General features: G+C 37.8%; 1 protein-coding gene across 1 annotated transcript in view; it reads right to left on the bottom strand.

The window, feature by feature from the left end:
- Window positions 1-2,121: 2,121 nt before the first annotated feature.
- Window positions 2,122-23,692, bottom strand: part of LOC149775997 (uncharacterized) — a 58,496-nt gene continuing 36,925 nt past the window's right edge. The window contains exons 3-4 of the mRNA XM_089941419.1: window positions 7,077-7,112; window positions 2,122-3,370 (exon numbers count right to left, since the gene is read on the bottom strand). Coding sequence (XP_089797545.1) covers window positions 3,024-3,370; window positions 7,077-7,112 — 383 coding nt within the window. The 3' untranslated portion in view covers window positions 2,122-3,023. The remainder of the gene's footprint in view (window positions 3,371-7,076; window positions 7,113-23,692) is intronic.

The following is a 23,692-nucleotide window of genomic DNA, read 5'->3' as shown; positions in this document are numbered from 1 at the left end:
GTAAAATCCGTAGTCAGCTAGCAACCCTTGTAACAGACATAAACGTGTATGCTCACGGTAAATTTGCAGACGTAGAAGTGTTCTTAAATCTACATGACGTCACTTCCTATCCCTCACCTAATTAGACAATCAACTTTACGTTGCAACATTATAATGCTATAATATTTCTTGATCAAACAATGTGTACCTTATAGGCTTAAAAGCGTAAAAGTGTTCATGTTGTGCTTTATGTAACTGATTTATTTCACATGTGCAGCCTCTCACATGTAATAACCTCTTTTTAACGGAAAGACAGTCCCAATTTGGTACCAAATCTTCGCCCAATAGTTGATTTAGAGTTTAAACGTCGATACAAACCAAAGAGCTCGATTTGCAAAAGAACCCCTTATTGGTGATGACTATTAATTTTGCATTTCTATAAGTATTACTGAAAGGAAAGTTCATTAGCAATACACTGGGGCTTTGAGTAACACTTCTTATAAATACAGTTATTGCTGAAGCAAAAGCCACGTTGTCTATGATTCAGCAGAACAAAAACTGCAAGGTTAATGGCATCCCTCACACTTTTATCAGGAGGTACGCTAGATTGTTCATATTATATTTTCACTTTTGCGGAGATATTTTTACGGGTCATGCTTGTGTGTTTGTTTCTGCTTTCCTTGTAATTTTAATTTTCTCTCGACTCTGACTGAGCGAGAGTGATTGTATGTATTACGATGTTGTAGGATGATAAGTAGATCACAAAATAAATTTTGGAATATAGATACAGCCCCCAGGAGCATGGGGGGGTGGGGGTGCGTCAACATTGAAACATAAGTAATATGGCCTCTACTTTGTAACGTGAAGTTCCTCTCCACGGTTTTAGACAGAATGATTACATTTGGTAATAAGTTAAAAACCAAAGAGTAGAAGTCAATGAAGTTTTAAAAACCTGAATGTTGACAAGGCCGTTTGTGTGAGAGAATTCATACAGTATATGACTGTTTTCTAGGTCATACATTGCATATGTAGCATTTGATTTTCATTTGTAAATGTTCTTTTTCTTTCTGTTTCGAAAAATAAGAATTACAATACTAAACTTACAGTTTTCTCCAAACGAAAATCAATATTTTTCTTGATTGATCAAAAATAAGTTGCTTCTTGGCTTGGAAACAAGTTCCTGAACCATGCACTCTCTATTTCTCAATACCATTCTTTGAAATCAAAGATTTCGTCCTCAGTGTTATTTATATTTAATATAATTGTTTGTCTGTTAGTTTTAATCTATTTATTTCATTACATGAGTTCAATTCTGCTTGACCTGATTAACTGTTGCTTTAAAAAAAACTAATTTCATTTATGTAAACAACTAATAATAGCCTCATTATTCTCTATGTGTATGTGTTTATTATTCATGTAAACAAGAAGGACTAATTATGTTGATCAGGGTCATGGATTTTGGAGTTTCCTAAGTGAATTGTATAGGCTCTTATTTTATAAATACACAAAGTTCATTAGATCAATCTAGAAGGTTATTTTCCATTAGGTAATGTTTGTTTTTAGAAAATGCTAATTGTGACCTGAGGTCAAGCAGAGAACTGTATTATCTTGTGACTATGAGGATATTACCAGTGGTGCTTTAACATCTAGCACTATAAGTTGTATTATGTTGTGACCAGTTTGGGTCGAATTTTATTTTCTTCAAAGTATTGCATTCAATGGATTATTTTCTCAGGAAATACAAAAGTGCTCTGACAAAATTATTAAATAAAGACATTCACTGGAATTTATACTGAATTAAAACCTGGAATAATATTTATGTGATTCAGCAAGAGACTGTTGTCACATCAGTACTTCGTAGGCTATAACAGTCACGTCATTGCCATCAATTTTGGATCTCTTTGGGACTTGAACTGAGTTTTATTCAGGACATTTTATTACTAGGACTTTTGTCTAATTTTTGGATTATTTTGGATTTAATTTGCAATACCGATTGTTCTTTTTTCTCATTGTTCACTTTGTATTCTAGAGAAATAAATTATTTGTTAAATTTAACAAGGCTTTTTTCACCTCTCTTTTCTTTTACTTACTTTAAGAGCATAGACTCGTAACACTCAATCGTAAAGAACTTTAGTAGCCATATAGTAATCGATGCATCTTTATTAAAGTATATTCGATTGAAAAATATCCATATGTGTAATTGGAAACGGCTGATGATAATATCGACCTTTTCGACAGGACAATCGTCAGGACAATCGCTTTAATAAATTTTTCTCTCCATGAATGTGAGAAGGCTGTCAATTTTCATTCGTATTAAATTAATTTGGTTGTTTCGGTATATTTTAATCTGTACATACTAAGTCTCGAACCAAGTTCAGTGTTAAATGCGTATATAATGCGGTTTCTTTACCACAGCTGATGAACCAGATAACAGTCAATGGGTCGGAATACTCTTGTTTACTGCGCATAAGGTAGACCAAGAGAACTAAAATAACGATATAAATCATCAGAAGAAAAGAAACATGATTAATAGTGACCTGTGTGCATAGACATATATTAAGATTAGTTCAACACACCTTTGATGCATGTATTTTGAACAAAACCAATTGAATAAAGACATGGCTGTAAAATGCTACAGTCATTTTCTTCATGGAAACAAGTATATATTGAGATGATAAACTGCATATTGTGAAAACTGCGTGTGGTTCAACAATTTCGGATATTATTATAGTTTATTCTCAGGGAATAAACCGATCAAACCGCATAGTATAAAAATAAACGACCATTCCAACTGATTATGATGTTGTACTTCACACGAAGCTTCCTAGGATTGCATAATCTTTTGCTCATACGGTCCGTTGATATACCTTTGTTAAATTGTTAATACAAAAAATGAACTGGCTACACAAAGATATGACAAAACTAAATGTACAACTATACAATATGTAAATCACAGTCTCTAACATGTGCTACATTGGTTTAAATTACATATTCACAATACAGTCTTTGATTAGTCACGCGGAAAAACAGCCCAAACAAATGCGTTATGGACCTTCTGTAGGTGCTATCTGTGGGTAGAGATCTGACACCGGATGAGTAATGAGAGTTTGTGGACATTTTGGTGAACCCGGTGGCGCATCCGCTTTTCTGGATTCATTGTACATCATAGGGGCTTTTTCGTTGTCCACATTGTGATACGACACTATGGTACTATTTTCATCTTTGTCAATCGTTTTCTTTTCAGAACCTCCTTTCCCTTCTGGTTGTTGTCTCTTGCATTTCCACATTTTGTATTTGTCGATTATGCAGTAAACATTGGCAGCAACACTGGCGATAAACAACGCAACGAGGAGAAATGGCCACCAGAGGATTTCTGTAGTTTCCGCGTGACCTAAGAAAACAAACGATAATTTTAGTGATTACCAGAGTCGGCGTAATTCATATGGCATTGGGAATTTATCTTTAAAAGTACATATTGTGAAGATTATTCATCAACGATATCTTTATCAAAGTCACTCCATACAGTGTTCGTAATGATTATTGCAACACGTTTCATTTCTTTTGATTATATTTTCTAGAGTAGAGTATATAGCGATGTTCACCCAGAAGGGTCATGAAGATTATAGAAACATTGTGTACCTATGTTGTAAACTAAATTATCGTTTTAATGGATGCAACGAAGTAGAAAGTACATTAAAGTTGTGGAGTGGTAAAATACTTTTATACCAATCCACTTATATACGGCTACTACAACTCTGAAATAAAAGATCGAAAATATCAAACCCACTGGTATATAGGGATAGGATAGTACGAAAATTGTAAAGAAAAAAATTAACATCCGCTTGGGCATAAAGCTATGTCACAAATATTGATAAAGTATTTACTTGCGCAAGAGGAAGAGCAGCGAAAAGGCGTTGTACAGTAGGAAAGAGCTTTGTCTCGAAATGACAGATGTGAAGCAAAATGAAAAATAAAAATTTAAGGTAACATATACATCATAAATAATTGCATAAAGCTACTTTATATTTTTTTATTTACTTTTCAGAGAGAAGGTAGATACGCTGCAATGAGCTTAACGCGAAATTCTTGGGCATTAGTACAAAATCAGAATAAGTGCGGGGCCTGGACTAAGTCCAACGACATAATAAGGAGATAAAATTAATACGAACCCAAAACTTAAAAAGAACGTTAAGATAAATTGACTTTATCCGGTTAAATAAACTGTTATAGCTAATACTAAGTTTGTGAAAAGACGTTCTGACACCCAAATACACCTTTTGGAGAATAATGATTCAATGACATACAATACATGGTGAGAACTGGAAATCAAATAACAGCTACTTTAATTGAGTGGTACTGACAGCACTACCAGATCTAAAATCTACAAAATGTATTGATGAAAACGTATCTTCTAGATTTATGAATAAACAGATATAGAGCGGTATAGACTGATATTTTATATCAGCAAACCGTAAGACAAAAAGTCTACTTGCAAGTATCCGACGTTCAAAAATGTTTAAATTCAATTTGATATAACAGATAAATAGTGAGATGATTGTTTTGGAGATAGGCAATGAGAAAATCAAAAATGCTATGGAAGAGAACATTCACAGTTGAAGCGATAACAGATATTTAAATAATAAATTGATATAAAAGGACAACGCGATTGAAGTAGCAAGGCCTGGTTGTAACAAAGAGTTTATCTTGAACAATACGACACAGGATACAATTAAAATACCTATACAAGAGTTGCATAAAAGGAATGATGTGACAGAGATAACCTACAAACTAGAGGAGTTCAAAAACAAGATAAAGGTAGTAAAAAGCATAAAAGCTGGTGTAAACAATGTATGATGTGATAATAACAGGTTTGCATAATAAGTTTGCAACGATAAAGATGTTACATTTAGTGAATGTTTCCATGTATATGATGCGGTCGAAGAGTCTAAAGCAGATACAGAAAAATATGTTAATCGAGAACTGGTTAATAATATCGGTGAGGTGCAAAGCAGAATTGATGAAATAAATAATGAATTGGAAAATATTTAACTAATATGGAACAAATGTTTAACGCCAATCATCTCGTTTAGCAGAATAAATTCATTAAAAGCGACGACTAATATCGTGGCCATTCGTTTCTGTAGTTAGGTGATTGGAAAAATGGAAAGACGGAGGCAGGGTTACAGTTATTGTTGAAACACCGCACAACAACATTTCTAGCTAGTTACAGAAAGTGAAATCATACTAAGGTTGTTGTTTTTTAAATTATACTCAACAGCTCAAACACAAGTTGTCTTTTCGGATGACCTTTCGATACAAATAGCCTCCCACAACTTAAATTCGACTACTCACTAATAGTCCAGGTCTTAAAGAAATATGATTTGCTCATAGAATCTGGAAAACAATATTTGGTACTCTTGGCTTCCACGTTACATTGGTTATGAGGGTAACGAGAGGACCAATAAAGCAATCAAAGCTCTCCTGGATTAATTGGTTTCGCAATGGAAGATTTTTTTAAAATATTTGGCTTGAATCATTCAATCATTATATAAGTCCTCTTCATCAAATTTGGTAAAATACACTAAACGAAAACTCCGCAAACAAGCTTCGTAACATTAAACGCACCAATAGAAAGTGGCAATCCTTATATACATAAGATAGGAGTGTGCTATAGACTTACACTATGTGAAATATAATATTTTACTGGGTTCTATTTACGAGAAAACTCAATTAATGAACTATAAACTTTATGAGTGTGTAACAGAAGATAAGAGCTTTGATTTATTTTTAGGGAATGCGGTTTATATGACACATATCGACCATTAATTTTAAAGAGTTTGTTCATTTTTCTTAGCTTTATGATCCATTTTACAAATCTTTTACGTTTTCTAAGAGTTTTACCTTTCGTATTTTATATTATAGTACTAGGTACCTAACTGGATCTTTTGTAGATTGAATTAATTTACGCATCCTGATCCAATGACTTTAAATGTACCTTGGTAAACATCGTCTACGATATTTTGTCACCAAGGGTGATCTGCCGGATGCAGATCTCGCCTGACACTTGTCCCTATCAACTAGGTGTTCCGAAGGACGATCATATTGTGGGTAGTGTCATAATATATGAGACTACATAATTATGACACTTTTGTGCCTCTGGTAAGATGATACTTATATATATATATATATATATATATATATATATATATATATATATATATATATATATATATATATATATATATATATATATATATTGCATGTAAATTGCATTTATTTTATAACACTTCCGCAACTACGTCACTATTTTAGCTTCTGTATTACGTCACTGTTTATGTATGACATGAGACAGCTCTTAAGTAGAATAATCTTCACTTGTTTGTTACATCACTGTTTTTGTGTCATGTGACAATTCCCTTGGGTTGAAACTATCTTATAATTATAACTAGTGTTTTACGCCTAGATACTAACTAGACAACAGTTTTTTTGTTTTTTTTTATCTCTGCTTAGAACTTTATTTCATTGTATCTGCAATCCACGAGATATGAATAGACCAAGCAGCTTCAGTTACCAAAATTGCAAAATTGCACATTTTGTAAATATATACTGACATTGGATGTTCTCTGGTTTCTCTTAAGAAAAGGCAACTGCAATAGTGATTGTAACGAATTAAGGATGCCTAACATTATATTCTTTTCAGTGTCACACTTGTGGTGTTTTATCAGCTCCCATTTATTTTAGTACTATTTCAAATAGCTTATTAATCTGCACCAGCAAAAGGAAATTTTCGTAAGTCATCATACTATTTCAAAATCTTCAGTAAAGATCAATGTTTTGATCCAGCTTTACTTTGATAATTAATTTTTTTATCAGGTGTTGTTACATCCCATCACAAGTGAGTTAGTGTTTAACACCAAAAACTCTTGCAATCTTAATTTTAGTGTTGCATCCTTGTACGAGTGAGTTGCTGTGAAAAGATCCTGCTTCAAACATTTCACGTAATTGCTACTTTATATTTCGCTTTTTACGACATTTATCAAAAGTAAAGAAATGAATGGAAAAAAAACGAAAAGAAAAGAAAAACAAGAAAGTATTACCTTCCTGTCCTGTACAGATTTCTTGTGCCTTCTTTTCTGTAAAAATTATAAAATTTCAAACAATGTTCATGATATTTGATTTGCGATTCTTTCTCGAAAAGTAAACCTTTTTGAACATAATTAAGCTTAAAGCATGCTTGTCTTCTTTTATTGTTAAATTTCACTCACATTTACGTATGTTTATGTAAATATATAAAGTCTAAATATATCAAGGAAGAAAATAATAACAAAATTTAAAACATTCAGCGTCGTGCTAGGCACCAGGCCTTCAGCAAATATGCTGCAGACTTGTGGTGTGCTTCATCCATGCTTGATGCATAAGGATAGATTTGTTTGGAACAAAAATGTCCAATACCTGTTTATCTCCTAAAATTTTAAATTAGTTAACAGTAACCTTTCCAAACTAAATCCAGCCATCTAACCGATTTTCTTCATTACTCCATTCTATAACTTTCAGGCAAATATCCCTTTCCACAAATTGTTACAGAAACCCTTTACCCCCATGTAACAAAATTATACTGGAACTCTCCGGCTGAAACCGTTTTCCTTCTGACTTACTTGGATCGGGTTAGGTTGGTAGACAGCAGCTTCCAACAAACAAAACTAATATAGATATTGTTCGTAGCTCATGAGATGTTTTTATCGGATCCAATATTTTAACACTGACCTTCTAATCTTAGTCTTTTTCTACATTTCTAAACTTTATTATTCGACTAATACGCTGAAACGAGTAAACTGCAAAAAATCCATGTGAAGGAGCGTAGCACTATATATTTTCATGTCTTCAGTGTTTGAAAAGGTAACAGCACACAGTACGACCAAACAGTCTATACGATCGTTGAGGAAGGGTGAGTAATATGTATGTATGTATGTATGTATGTATGTATGTATGTATGTAACGTATAGTGAAGCGATTTGGGGACAATGGAAAATCCAGTCAAAATGGTCGTGGGCCTGTATAGGGACAAGATTTATAGGGGCAATAGAAATCCGAGTCAGAAAGGTATTGGGCCTGTATAGGGACAATGGGACTTGCCATTGATATAGGGACAACAGGAATGGAACAGGTGGAGTGACATCACGGTACCGATGATTGGTAATAACGTTGCAAGGAGCTGACCTCTATCTGAGGAAACAGCGGGAATAAAACCTAGAAAGTTTGGCCGGAACGGGACTGGCGGTACATAGACATATATAACACATACTTCATACAGACATAGATAGATGAACATTAATCTATCACACAAACAAGCCACTAAAAAAAACACTAAAACAAATTAGGCAAGAAAACAAATATTCTGTAGGCATACGAGTGTTCTTGAAAAGGGCCTTTGGGTTCTTCTTCTATTTTCTCCAGTTATTGCACCATCTCCGAACTTTACCTATTATTCTCTCCTTCTCTGGCATCCAGTCAGAATGTCCAATTAATCTAATCTTTTCCTACACCTTGATCCAGTTTTGATTCAGTCTTTCAGATTCCTCTTTTTTCTTTCTGTTTTCTTTTTCCTTTCTTTTTTGTCCTTTCTCTCCTTAGCCCAGTTATCTTTTTTTTTTCTTCACTTCCTCTTATCAGTACCTTTCTCATCATTTCTTCAGCTTTCTTTAATTGGTCTAATTCCCATTTCACATAAGACCACTCTGTCAAATTTTATATTTGTTCTAAAACATCACCTGACTTTCATCACACCATCAAGTGCATCCTTCAATGTTCCCACTCTAACATACCTAGGATGAATGAAGCCTCTTAATCTCTCCGCGTCTTCCTCTGTGATATCATTTAATCAGACCTCTCGCTACTTTCATACTGGTCACAAAGTCTAGGCTACCTGGACACTTCCATTAATCGGCAAGTTTTTCCACTACATAGGCTCCATCCACCTTCCAGTACCAACTATCTTTTAAATCGTTGAATAAATTCATCTTCCTATGTGTTGACTAGTCAACGCTGGGTAGCCAGACTAACTGACAGACTGACTTTGAATTCTGATATCCATAATTCTTATTGAGTACAAACCCCTACCTAAACACCACGTACATAAGCATAATTGACTTTATCCATGATACAGGGATAACAAATAAAATATAAGTCTAACCATTAACACAATTAGGAAACAAAATAAGACCAAATGTCTCTGACATGGCATACAGACCAGAACACTCGGCAAAGATATCTGTCTTAACAAAAATTTGTATAGGAAACAAATAAATAAAAGATATGTCTCTTCAACTAACTGTGTCATAGAGAATCAAATAAATTAAATCCAAGCCACACAAAAAATATCAACCAATTACTAAACAAGGTATCAATAAAACATCCCAACACTTAGTTAACACAGTTAGGAAACAAAATAAGACCAAATGTCTTTGACATGTCATACAGACCAGAACACTCGACAAAGATGTCTGTCTTTACAAATGTGTATAGGAATCAAATAAGTAAAAGATATGTCCTTTTAACTAACTATATCATAGGGGCTCAAATAATTTAAATCCTCGCCACACTAAATTATCAACCAACTACTAAACAAGGTATCAATAAAACCTCTTAACACTTAGTTTAATAAAAACACGGAAGGACTTGCAGAGGAGAGCAGAGTGCGAACCTACTGGTGAGGGGCGAGGGTATTCATGTATCTAGGACATATTTATCGCCTGTGTACGAGCTCGGACCCACCAACAGGAGGGTGTAACATGCTGAACCCCTTAACTCCCTAAATGTTTTCCACAATATCTACTATCCACACACACGTACGCTAATGCTTACAAACCCAAAATATACTATCAAAAACCCAAAATCTACTATCTACACACGGGAAAGAGAAAAATCACATTATCTACTATCCACACAAACGTACGCTAACTCACACAAACACACATACACACAAACATACGCGAAAACACACACACACACACACACACGCTATCGCATTAGAAAAGGAGTGAGTATTTATAATCACACTGCTCACAAATTGGCAACTAGAATAGTCTCTTTTCTAAAAAATTTGGCTAGCCCTGAAAAGGGCTGTTTTTTATACTCCAAATGCACCTGGTTAATGGTGACACATTCATTACTTGTCCCAGTTGACTGTAGCTGCTAAGATCAAGTCCTTACAAACGACGTCCACGTGTTTCATGTATTTGGTTTTGCCATGAATCATCTGAAAGTAACGGGAAGGTTCTGTCAAAAACTCTGTCTTGGGTAAATACGGTTGTTGTGCCATTTTGCCCCACAAGCGATTGAACATCACTTTGGCAAACGATAGCCTGCCTTCGCTTTTTTCCACGTGGTCTAAAAGTGATGCCTTCCTGCTCCCAGTATTTCTCTTTGAATTTCTTTTGGTCTTTGGGAGTGTGGTACCAGGAAGGACAGCCACTGGCTTCTTGTTTCAGTTTCAAAACTTTATCCACGTAGTCTGCATAAATGCCTTTGTGAGTCCCATCGACCTTGTGGTATTTTTCTGTCTTGGCAAAGTGGCAAATTTCGTACATTTCTAACAGTTGGTATCCCAGATCTAGAGTGTTAAACCATTCCACGCTGACCTACGTTACCGCCAAGGCGCGTTCTTCCTGGGTGTACTGACAAGATCGGTCTTGGTTACACGCTTCGGCACAAGTACGGCACGAGGAAAACATCCGTTTTCCTTGGCAATGGTGAGGTAAAATGGGATGGTACAAGTCGGTTGAAGGCAAGACTTTGCACTTAATCAATCCTTCGTTTTCTCGAATGTTGTCCAGATCGATGTGTTCGGTCAGCAACTGCGGATGCCCTGCGGAAAGAGACAATATTTGCACACGTAAGGATACAGCAAACACACGTTGAAGTATTTGATTTTTTCTCCTTTCTCATCATCAGTTTGGTACAGCAAATAGGTTGCATATGTCCGTCCTCTGTACAAACTGTCTCGAGGGTTCAGTGGGTCCACCAGCTTGTAACTTTCCACGATGCGTTTAAACTCAGGATCGGTTTTCAAACGATGATTGTACTCGTTTTCCAACATTTCCACCACTTGGTATCCTTGCTGTTTTATCTTCAAGAGCCGCTGACAAATGGCCTGGTACAGTTCTTTCATGGTCCGTTGTAAAAAAAAAAAGTTTTTTAGTGTCACGTTCAGGGTGGCTGGGGGGGGGACATCCGTGAAATAAGCAACGATTAAACTCGTACACGATCTTGGGGTTTTCGAAGTCCCAACCATCCAACAAATACGTTCCGATGGTCTTTTCGCCTCCTTCTTTGCGGACATGTTGGATCCATTTGTCTTCTTTGTCGCACAAGTAACGTAGCCAGCTTAGGGCTTTGACCGTGTACTGACGTTTGACAAAGTTTATCGTTTGAGGGCTGATGGCAGCCAGGGTGTTTTCAGGCATGAATCGTTGGCGGCACACTAGTGAGCACGCTTTGGCAATGGTGCAGAGTTCTTTCAAAGGATCTACCCCTTCGTGTTCAATGAACATTTCTCGAAATTTTCCACAGCAACGCCGTAAAATGTCGACAATACTTTAACATTTCTTCATGAAAGTCGAAGGGCTCCAACGCGTGAGCCTGGTACCAAGCGTAGAAAGCTTCTCGTTGTTCGATACGCATGTTGTCGGGGTTGTAATAGTGAGCCTCAGGCAAATGGGGTAGAAAAGCGTGTTGATTGGCTTCGGTATTAAAAAGTGCGGAAATAACCTTTGGTCATTTCTGTCATTCCAAGCGTTTTATGCATTTGACTAAAAGGCATGGCCAATTAACTCACTGAATCTTTAAATTGCATTTGTTCCACTTGCATGGAAATGATTTTGGCTCCGTATAGTATCTGAGAAGAAATTGCCCATCTTATCCCGAAACATTGCGACCCATCACCGTGGCATGTTTATGAAATCTCCGTATCGTTCTATGTCCTCTAGGATCCACGTCTCATCGATGGGATCTAAGATCCATTGGACGAAATCGGCTAGCGTGTTCGATCACCGAAGAGATTTTTCGCGTCCTCCAGGAATCTTGCTGCAGTGATGGCAAAGATAGGCTCTTGGAGGCACTTCTCGCACGCTCGATGAGCCTCACATACATTAGGAATGTGAATGCCGGTCGATGACTTTGGAAGGTGTCAATTCTGCTGGGCTGTTAAACTCGATCTAAACGGGGGGCATCAAATTGTCGTGATGAATGGAAAGTCTCAAGCGATCGTTTTCTTTGGCTTCACATTGTCGTTTCAGTGTGGTTAACAGAGAATCCCACACCTCAGTGATGAACTTGGCTGCTTTCTCTAGCGGTACATTGGGCTTGAAATCTTTAAACTTTACTGTGTACGTGTAGGCCGTGGTTCTAAATGTTTTAGAAGAGCGCTTTTTCGTCTCTCGAATGTGGTAGTAATTTTTTTCATGGGTTAATGGTGGTGAACTTTGGTTGGGTGTAGAATCTCTGGGTCTGGATTCTGGCTCACTCATGTCATCTTCAAAATCGCTGGCAAGATTTTGAACCATTTCTTCAGCTAATGTGCGAGGTGATAAATCATGTTTCTGCCTCTTACTTCCTTCTCCTTTCTCGACTAAATGATGTGTTTGTTGTATCTTCACTGCACAAAGTCAGATGACTATATTTTTAATGTCATGGGTCCCTTTATATCTATGTCAGACCAGCTTATATATAAATGGTCAGTGTCTTCCCTTCCAGTATTCATTTCATTCTCAAACCGACGACAACGCTTGAACAGTCCACAAAGATCGAACTTATGATACGAAAGTTTTCTTTAGACTAGACGATGGACTACTCCCCCTCCTTTTGAGATAAAAGTCAAGATACTTGCTATTTTTGTAAGAGGAAAGGGCATTGGGCTACAAAGTGTCCAAACCGTCAAAAAAGCGAAATAGGTGTTATAAGAGACAAAAGTCAAGATACATTTTACAACTGTCAAGGAAAAAGACATTGTTCTTCTGAATGCTCTAAAAAATAACAAGAGCAAGAGGAAACGATGGGATCAGAACAGGAAGAAGCTGAGGTACCATCCCCAAAGGAAGAACTTAAGCTTGTCGAGAAAGAGCAAAAAGAGAAGAAGAGAAGACGACGTAAAATTGAGGCAAAAGAGGAAGCGAAAACTATCAAATTGAAGAAATTGAACTAATAAGAGAGTGAACATAGACACAGAAGAAGTCTATAAACTTATTAAAGTGTTGTGTGGTGAATTGGATTGTTAGATTTGTACCATTAGACCAGACCAAAAAAAATATAATTGTCTCTTGGCTTTTGTTCTTTTAGAATAAGGACCTACCCTCATTAATTCACACACGTACATAATGGGGCAAACAAGAGACTTGAGTTTTATTTGATTTTGGCAAAATGAATGCTTTCTCTTATCGAGAGAAGTGGGTGATCCTGAAATGGACCGTTGGGTGCTTATTTAAAAACAAACTCAGGAACGGGACGGAATCCCCTTTAACTGCCTTAAGCTTTTGCAACGGCCAAGGCTTACTTCTGGACTTGCTCCTGTCGATGATGAACTGGTAGAAATCATTAGGAGTGGTATCGCAGGCGTAGTAGCAGGGCTGGGTTGTTTGGCTCGGGAAAGTCTTTTTATCTTCGATCGTATTAAAGAAATCTGATACATCTGTTTCAGACTCATTAACTCTGCTAAAATGTCTAAGATTACTGTCACTGTTTGACTTTTACTGTCATCCTCTTCTCCTAGACTTTGTTTCTTCTCTGCTCCTTCCTCCTGTCGTTTCCTTCTTGCTTCTTCTTCTTCTTCTCGCTGTTGCTGTTGAAGGAGAAAAGCTTGTTCTGCTTCTTTCTGCTGATGTAAACATTTCTCTAATTCTTCTTTCTGTCTCTGGAGAAGATGGCAAGTTACTGGTACCGGAACAAATTCTTGCAAAGAAGAAAGAAAATAGACTAAATCCCAGTTAAAATCGACCTCCTATGGAAGTAAGACTGAGTTGACTTTGGTAGCCGCTTCTATACCATCGCTTCTCGTCTCCACGACCAGTGCACCCCAATTAATTGTCTTCTTAGTTTCCGTCATGTTATAAATCTGTGTCACATGAATTCTCTACGCACAGACGCTAACGCATCTAAGTAGGGAATGTGACGTCACATACCACTCTCTTCGGATTGAAAGACAGCCTCAGCACTGTGACTGAATTTTGCAACGCGTGTTAGGATTGGGGCAATAACTGAATCCGTTTTGATCCGCTCTTCCACTATTAATAATCGCAGTCCCCTGCGTTCCCTTCGCCTGTTCTCGTCACAAGATGTGGACTAATTTTGAATCATCTACTCTCGTATCGTCGATGCTGTTCCGTACGGACTTACCCATGTATGTCAAATCAGCATGGATCACCGATAGCCACTGGAAAAATGAATGTGTGTGGAGAGACAAGGCTGTTTAAAGAGATTCCTCATCTACGGTCCAGAATTCAGGAGAAGTTTGAGGAAGGGAAGAAGACCTATGCGTGTTAATGGAATGATGTTAACATAAAACCAAAAGCATTTTTCAGGGCTACGCACATGCCTCGAAAAGATTTACGTTCCTGCCTAATTTGTTTAGTGGATTGTATAGTTATTTGTGTGATAGATTAATGTTCCTCCATCTACGTATGTATGTTGTTTATTGTATGTGTTATATATGTCTATGTAGCGCGAGTCCCGTCCCCGCCAAGAGTTCTAGACTTTTTACCGCAGGCCCAATACCTTTTTGACTGAGATTTCCATCGTCCCTATAAATATTATCCCTATACAGGCCCACGACCTTTTTGACTGGATTCTCCATTTTCCCCATATAGCCCCACCATACTACTTATGCATTCGGGTTTAACGGCACCTCAGAACAAATGTTCTACAAATGTAAACATGAATTTAGCAAGAAGCTTTTTTTAAATAAAAACTCGTGAATAACTACAGGATAAATGGTAAAGATGATAATGTTATTTTAAAACATACTTAAAATATCTCAGCAAAAGTAGTTTTACAAGCTGCATCCCTTCAAGCGTTATAAGGTCTTTCCTGGTGAAACATGTTGAAAACAGATTCTTCATTGAGTTGATGTCAATAAACATTAGGACACGCAGAATCGAAGTCCAAGTATTTTGACGTGAAATCACTTAAGAATCTTGCATGAGATGCAGTTTCTCAAAAATAAAATTATTAAGCATTGCCGAAACAATGTAATTTAATAGACGCATTTTCACATTCTTATATAGTTACTCTCAAAGATATTTTTATAAAGATAGAAAACAACTGCATAAGTTCTGAAATGCACGGACGCAAGTCCGATGAGGCTGACATGGGCAACCGTATGACTGCTATCAAGTGACTTCAAAATTGACAGGGAATTTTCTAAATAATTGTTAGGTTAGTACATACCTATTAATTCTTACACGCTTTAATCTCTAGTTCCACATAAATATTCAAACAGTATTTCCAGTCGCACACCTAGACTGTTTTAACTGATGATAGTGCAGCTGTATTCTTACATGCACCGAATCAAACTTTCATACAATGTTTAATCGCACCTCGGCACAATTACTGCCGACCAAAAGTAGCGTTCGAAAATATCTAAGAATCAATTACACGAAAACAACAAGGAAGATAAATCTTCCTAAAAGAAGTTTACATGAAGTGGTAGATAGAATATAACGGGTAAAATTAAACCTTTCCAAGCAGCTTAAATACGATGTACAAGATACAATATAATGGACAAACAAGTTTAAGTTCTATAAAAGGTTACCTTGCTTGAGGTTGCCACCTTGTATAGCCTAGCCCTGACATGAAAAACATGTCCCATTACCGTGAATCTATAGAAATCTTGGTTGGGGGGGGGGGGTCCCTTCAAGGCGTGAGGGGAGCAAGGGTGATGAATGTTTTATCATGCCGCTATGGGAACACCAACCACAATGAACAAACATCATGATATCTGGTCTCAAAAACAAATGGATGAATTCAATTAGCGAGTTACTGAAATCGTTAAAGATGTCTGGTCTCTGAATCCAATTATGAAAACCATAATCTAAACAAGGTGTGACCTTTTGTCATAGCCAGTGCACATAAGGAGTTGGTTCATGAGCCAAGAAGTGTAAAATAAATGTTTGTTCGTGCTAGCTACTTGTGACGTGTAGCTGCAAAGCTGACTCCTGTAATCTTCGTCCCTCAAAATGGTTAGTGAAGATACCTTTTAACGTATTTCTATACAAATTTCTCAAATCATCAAGAGGTGTTGTTCGATCCTGACATTTGGATAACTAAAGGGAAGCAGTTCTAACGTGTACAGAGTGAAATAAATCAACATTCGCCGTGACGGCCAACCGATTCTCCCCTGACGCTTGCATACTGACGCTCAGTTGCGCCATTTTGCCTGCATCATTCAAAGTCGGGTTCTTGAGCATGACTGTCGACCCTTTATTTCTTATCCTTTGCAATATTTCAACTGCTAAAAACATGACAACCACAAAGAAGACTACAAGAGGAAACCAGTCGGCCTCAGATTCGTGTTGGAAGGTCCTGCTCAGAGAAAAACTCTTGTGCGAATTGCTAGGCAGATCCTACGAGTCAAACAGGAAAAAAGAATGATCTTTTTCTGAGGCCAGCCAATATGTGGAAGTCACAGCTCTACTTCTCACATATTGCAAATCATAAGACAGCACAGCTTGAGTGGAGGGGGAAAAAACTCTCTCAAACACTGTCTCAAACCAGACAGGCATTACATGGAGCAGCAGAGGGGCTCTTCCCTAATTAACTATTAGGTCAAAAACGACCTTAGAAATGAAAGAATTCCCGTAGAAGGCTTATTAGCCCGATTTAATCTGTCTTCCTTGTGACCTATAAATGACTTAAATAACGTTTGCAAAACATTAAAGTGTATTCCAAGCCTCTGTTGGGGTTTTCGAATACACTTTGTGTGTGTTTTCGGACATCATACTGTCTAAAAACACTACTTAAAAAGTGCTATCATTTTTTGCTTTCAAAAATGTCCGAAAAATTTTCATAGAAATGTTTGCAATTAAAACGCTTGCGTTTTTGAGGTAAAAAATCGATCCCGCGATGAATTTATTGAGCCCCTCTGCTGCTGTTGTTAAACATTTTTTGTTTTCAAAGACATTTTTTGTTTTCAAAAATGTATCACATTTTCCAATCCTACTCGGTATCGTGTTTTAGGATCATGTAAGTTTATCGTAACAAATCCATGCGGTGGTTCTGCTTTGGACATAAACTTGTTAAACTGATTATAATCCATGTCGCCATCACACTAGTTTTGATGAATATAACGCTTCGTCCACATACCAGTACCTGAAAACACCGCTACGATATTACAGTTTTCTCTGATTACCGTCGGAATCTGTGTCAGTTTTTGTGTCACGTAAATCACATCGGTGTTTTTATGGCGGCCACGTGAAAATATCTTGGCGGGATTTGATTGCCGTGAATTAAAAATTTAAGTTAACAATAATGGCCAACATTGGAGAAGCACATTCTGCTAGACTGGCTCGAGAGCGACTAGAAGCAAAAAAAATTTATTCCTGTACGAGATAGTGTAAGACAAAAATTACAAGCACGGCAGCAATCGCGAGAAGGTTTCATAGAGTCTACAGAGGAATTATTCAAACCTGTCACTGCAGTCACTGGAAAAGTTTTAACTGCAATCGCAGGAAGAACTCCTGAAGATGTTGCAAGAGAGGGTGGAAAACCACAGCGAGGTTTACTTCAAGCAACAGAACAACTTTGTGAACAACAAGCATTAGCTGATCCAGGTGCAGTAGGTCCACTTGTAACTGTCAAAGCATCATTTATAGACAAATTTACTGATGATGGTATCGAAGAAATAAAAAATATTCCACTGAGTAACCCAGATGAACTTAAACAGTTTTCTGTTTGGATTGTTGATAATTTTCATCGTAAACATGAATTTCTAGAACCAGAAATTAAAGGTATGACTCAAACTGAGTGGGCTGATTATGTATATAAAATAAATCGAGGTATATCCCGAATATCTAAAACTGACGATACTTATAATTTTATAAAAACAGGTGTAGTTGGGTATAATAAACAATTACGAGATGAAAGAAAAAAAGAAAAACAAGAAGAAAAAGAAGCGAAAATACAAGCGAAGAAAGAGCGAGCTCTGGAACAGAAAGCGCAAGAACCTAAAAAAAAGACGAGGAAGGCCACCAAAAACACTAACTAGTACAATTACAGTGCCACACCAAGATATCCCAGATCCTCCGACTCCAGAAGAAGATATTTTTGAAGAACTTGAGCTGTTTGAACCTCCTAAAATTCCAATATCATCAAAAACACAACCAACTAAAAGTTTAATACCATCGAAAATACCATCTAGAAAAACAACTGGTAAAGGTTTGAGCGGTATTCCCTGTCCTGATAATATCATCAATGATGTATCACGGTTAGAAGTTCTCATCGGAGGAAGACGTGCCGGAAATAACTCACCAGAAATAATTAATGAAGCAGCTGATATCTGTCAGCGATTATTTCAAGGCGGCATCATGGATACTCACATCTATCGAGAACTTATTGATGAACTCGTGGACAGCGATTAGAGAAATAACTAATTAAATAAAATGATCGTACACAATTCTCATCGTAGACCAGTTATGGTCAGGGTGGTAAATTCACGAGTACCCGTATACAGGATGACTTATGGAAACGGATTAGGCGATGTTGTTCGGGGTTTATTTGCGAGAATGGCACCTAAAGCAATACCGATCGCAAAACAATTATTAGTGAAAGCCATTGATGTTATTAAAGATAAAGCTACTGGCGCTATTGGTAGCGCTGCCGGTAAAGCATTCCTGGCAATCAAGGACAGACTAGCACGACTAATACGTAAATCTCAAAGAGATTCGCCTCAAAGAGGTTCGCCTCAAAGAGGTTCGCCTCCGCCGGTAAAATTACCAGTCACCGCGGACATGCCAGCGGATGTTAGTAAAGTAATAAATGAAGCCGCAAATCAAAAACTAGCGGCCTTGATAAATCAAGGGATAAATCCGGCTGAACAAATAAACACAAGTTTGATTGCCGGAAGTGGTCTTCGTTTCCTTGGCAAGTCAAGGCGACAATGATTTAGATCATAGCTTTTATAATAAAATGTTTAAACGGGAATCCGACCCAGCATTCGACATAGACGAACCGGTTCTTAAAAATGAATCAGTGCGTGCTTATCAGTATTACTCTTATGACTCACGAGAACCAAACAAACAAGGACGAATTGAACTTCAGGTTCAAGATACAAGTAGATATTTCCTGTCCGCTGAAGCATTTATTGAAATCGAAGGTGAAATTATAAAAACAGATGGTACAGAATACGGACCTGATGTTAAAGTTGGTTTTGTCAATAACGGAATTATGGCCTTGTTTGATAGTGCTATCTACATGATTGATGGAAAAAATATCGAATCGATTCAGAAGGATGTCGATGTTGCTACAACAATAATTGGTCTAGCAAGATATTCTGATTATTATACAAGATCAGCTGGTCCATCAATGATGTTTGCCAAGGACGCTTCTAATTTTCCTAACAGTGATCAGTTCATTATTAGACAACCAAAAAACCGTGGTGCCCCTGTTCCTGCTGATATCGATGTGGAAAACATGATTATTAGTGCTAATACAGAATTTAATTTAGGTTTCGCTGCACGTAAACAAATGCTAAAAGGTAATCGTAGAAATTTTTCATGTGCGATTCCGCTGTCGCATATCTTTGGATTTTGCAGAGATGTCAGAAAAGTGATTTTCGGAGCGAAACATACGGTCGTGCTTGTTAGAAAAGTCAGCGACAATGATGCTATATGGCGACCGATGGGTGACCCTGGTCAGGTAAACATAATAAAACTATCACTGTGGATGCCGGTAATGACTCCTGCAATTGCCGAAGAACAGCGACTGCTTTCTTTTATGGATCAAGGTGGTAAATCGTTGTTATCGTGGCTTACAACGGCCACAGATAGCATACAAAGTAACATCAATGGTTTATTCACGTGGCATATAACATCACAGCAGGGGGTTGCTGCGCCGCGACATATTTTCATTGCTCTTCAAAATGCTGCACGAGTAGGCGATCAAACACGCTCGCATATGATATTTGATCAACTTGGTATCACTGACGTTTCTCTGAGAATAAACGGGCATCAAGAACCATCCGAGAACATAATGCTAAATTTTGCTAACAACCATGTTGCACGTGCATACCAACGATTGACGAAATATCTAGCGCGTGATCTAAATATCGATACTGGTTTGCAAATATCACAATTGGATTTTATCTCTCATTATCCAATCTATTACTTCTCGCTGGAGCATCTTGATTTAACCAGACAGTCTGTCGTTGATATACACTTTCGGGCTACCGTGAATAGAGACGTAGGAGCTATAGCTAATTACAGAGCCGTCGCGGTTATACTTTCCGATAAAGCAATGCTACTTGAAGGTGTTGGTGGACGAATGAGAGTCATCGATGCCCCAGTAGAAAACCTATTGGTTTTCCGAAAATATGTAACATTGCTAAAGGCAATGCAATTAGATCAATCTCGTATTAAATAAAATGTCATACAGTCATGGTAATGTCACTCTGACTCCTGGTCAGGTGAAGAAATTACAATCGAAGAACGCGAGCACATGTGGGACAGCAATAACACTAAAACACGATCAGCTAATGGGCGGTCCAAACAAACTGTCATTAACTAAAACCCAACCAAAACATTTCAATAAAGCAAAGAAATCAACGACTGGAACTCAACTTGATTTCTCTCCAGCCGCGGTCAAAGATATGGTTAAAACCGGCGGTATATTTCCTCTTCTTGCGGCAATACCAGCGTTGATAGCTGCTGCTGCCTCCGCAGTCGCCAAAGCCGCCGCGTTAGGAGCTGTTGGAACAGCTGCTGGAATGGCATTAAAGAAAGCCACAGGTGGATCCGCTCGCGGATCTGGATACAAAAAAAGGGGGCTCGCGGATCAGGGCTAAGACTTCCAGGAACTCCACCCTCATGGTACCCAAAAAGGTTTTGAAAAATGCTAGCGTAAAAACACAAAGTGTTTTAAAAAATCCAAAGGATTTTACACCGATGTTGAAGCTACCAGCTAGTAATTTTGATTTGCTCGATGCTGTTAAACAATTAAATATAAAAAAATTTCAGAGGCGTCGTTATGCGAGATCAATTACCAACACGACCGAATAATCCAGAAACCGGAATTATTAATCTTGACAACAGCGATGGTCCAGGAACTCACTGGGTTGCTTACGCGATCGATCCACGTGGAATTATCTATTTTGATTCGTATGGGTTAGCACCGCCAATTGAGTTTCTTCGATATACAAAAAACATCCCGCTGATGAAGTCAGGGTCAAAGACAGGGTCAGTGACGCAGTCACCGACGACGACAAAGGTTTGGTACTCAACGTTACCAACACAAACACTGACCGATCCTCCGATATGTGGCCGTGAAGTATTAAATATTCTTGATGCGATCTCGAAATCAGCGAATTCTCCTCACAAAACCGTGCACGAGTATACTATGGGTCGATTTAAACAGTTTCCTATCAAATAATGGTTGATATTTACGGAAGATCAAGCAGAACAAAAGAAGAAAAAAAAGATATCGATTTATCAAAGTATGCGACCAAAGATGAAATTGATAATCTTTTAACGTTAACCGGAATAGACCCAGATGAGGTTGTTATTTTTCAAGATCGACATGGCAAGCTAAAAACTAGTAACATTAAGTACAATGATTCGCAGGGTCCTTGGAGCTACCAAGGACAACATCGTTGTATTCACTGACAGCGGCGGAATCAGAGATTCGCTGATATCAATTGCGATGCTGCGAGATGAAGCACGAAAAGCCGCAGGGGAACGTGTAGCGAAGATCGGCGATACAATGACAGGTGAACTCAGCATGAACGACAACAAAATAGCTGTTTTAAGAGATCCAACATCGCCGGAAGATGCCGCAAACAAACAATATGTTGACGCGCTGTTTACAACCGTTGGAGGCATACTCGTTACTCGGCTAAAAATACCGGTGATACAATGACAGGTGAACTCAGCATGAACGGAAACAAAATAACTGTGTTAGCGGATCCAACATCGGCGGAAGATGCCGCAAACAAACAATATGTAGACACGAGTGTCCACGCAAGCACTAGCGCCGTTGACAGTAACAAGGCTGCGAGCCGAGTATGATGTTTATGTAAACGCGTTTACAAGACTTCGAAGAAACTTTCAAAAAACTAATGAGACCGCAGAGGAATTATTTGGTACTCCGCACACCGTTGATATGAAGCTTTCTGATATCAAGACCAACATTGACACGATCAAACAAACACAGCAGGATATCGTTAACAAAACCAATTTGATTAAAGTCCCCACTGGAGTAACTCCCGGGCATATCACCAATATAGTATACACGGTATCATCTGGACTCGCAACATGGTCTCGACAAAATAATACTATCAAATATACAGCAACGGCCACTGGCGTGTATAGACTGTCTGTGTTTTCCGCAGCTAAGTTTGAAATCTTTACAACATATCCCTGGAGACATTCCACCGACAAGTTTTCCGGGGTTGTGACTATCATATTAAACAAGGGAACCGAAGAAACATTTATACTGGAAGCCGCAGACAAGAAATTAACCGCAACATCTTACTGGTGGTGTTTGGAATTTGTAGCTTAAACGCCTCAATTGGTTACCGCGTAAAATAATAAAATGGTATCAACGACAACACTGTCATTAAATGCTCAGCAATATAGATATGATCAGGTACGCGAATGGCAGTCAGAGTTAAAAAATACTATTGACAAATGCGCAACAAAGATAAAAAAATACAAACGGCATGTAACTGTATTAGACACAATAGTGTATTCGGTATCCGCGGTAGTTGCATCTACTGGGGTGCTATTGTCTGCGTTAACTCCGGTAACAACCGCAATCATAACTGCAGTTGTAATTACAGTTTCAACAACATCGACGATAGCAGGATTTGCTAATATTATCGCGAAAAAAATATCCTCGTGTGCGTTAACAAAATTGCACGAGTATGAAAAGTTAAACAACGCGGCCACAAACACCTACTCGAAATTGTCCTCGTTGATATCATCCAGCCTTGACGATACAGTTATATCCGATTCCGAATTCGCGCAGATGGCAGCCGCGTATAACGATTACGAAAACACAAAGAACTTTGATTTGAAACGACAGCAAATAATTAATGACGGAGATACTTCAAGAGATAGCCGCAAACACAGCTCCGGTAAAAACATCAATGATAACAGTATCTTCGACGCAACCAGAGTTTAATATTAATTTTCCAACTGCAATTCCAGTAAAAGAAATCGCACTGGCACAATTACGAGTATATCACAGTTGGCCCAACATCAGGTCGACATCATTTCACGGACAGTTGCCAGATAATTCATTTGTATTTTCGTATCAGAATAAACCTGGTGCCGATGGCACTGACGGTAATCCAGATTGGGATGTCATTCATTTACCAACAGGGTCTTATCAGATAGAAGAAATCAACAAAGAAATACAGCGTCAAATAAAGCGTATCACGGGAAAAGAAGCAAAAATATCAATAAGTGCACACGAGCCAACGTTGTCAACGATCATTGAAGTCGCTTCACCGGGT

Source organism: Sinohyriopsis cumingii, chromosome 18 (assembly GCF_028554795.1).
Source record: "Sinohyriopsis cumingii isolate HCF-2022 chromosome 18, ASM2855479v2, whole genome shotgun sequence".
NCBI classification, from domain to species: domain Eukaryota; kingdom Metazoa; phylum Mollusca; class Bivalvia; order Unionida; family Unionidae; genus Sinohyriopsis; species Sinohyriopsis cumingii.
This window is presented reverse-complemented; position numbering and strand designations above follow the sequence as displayed.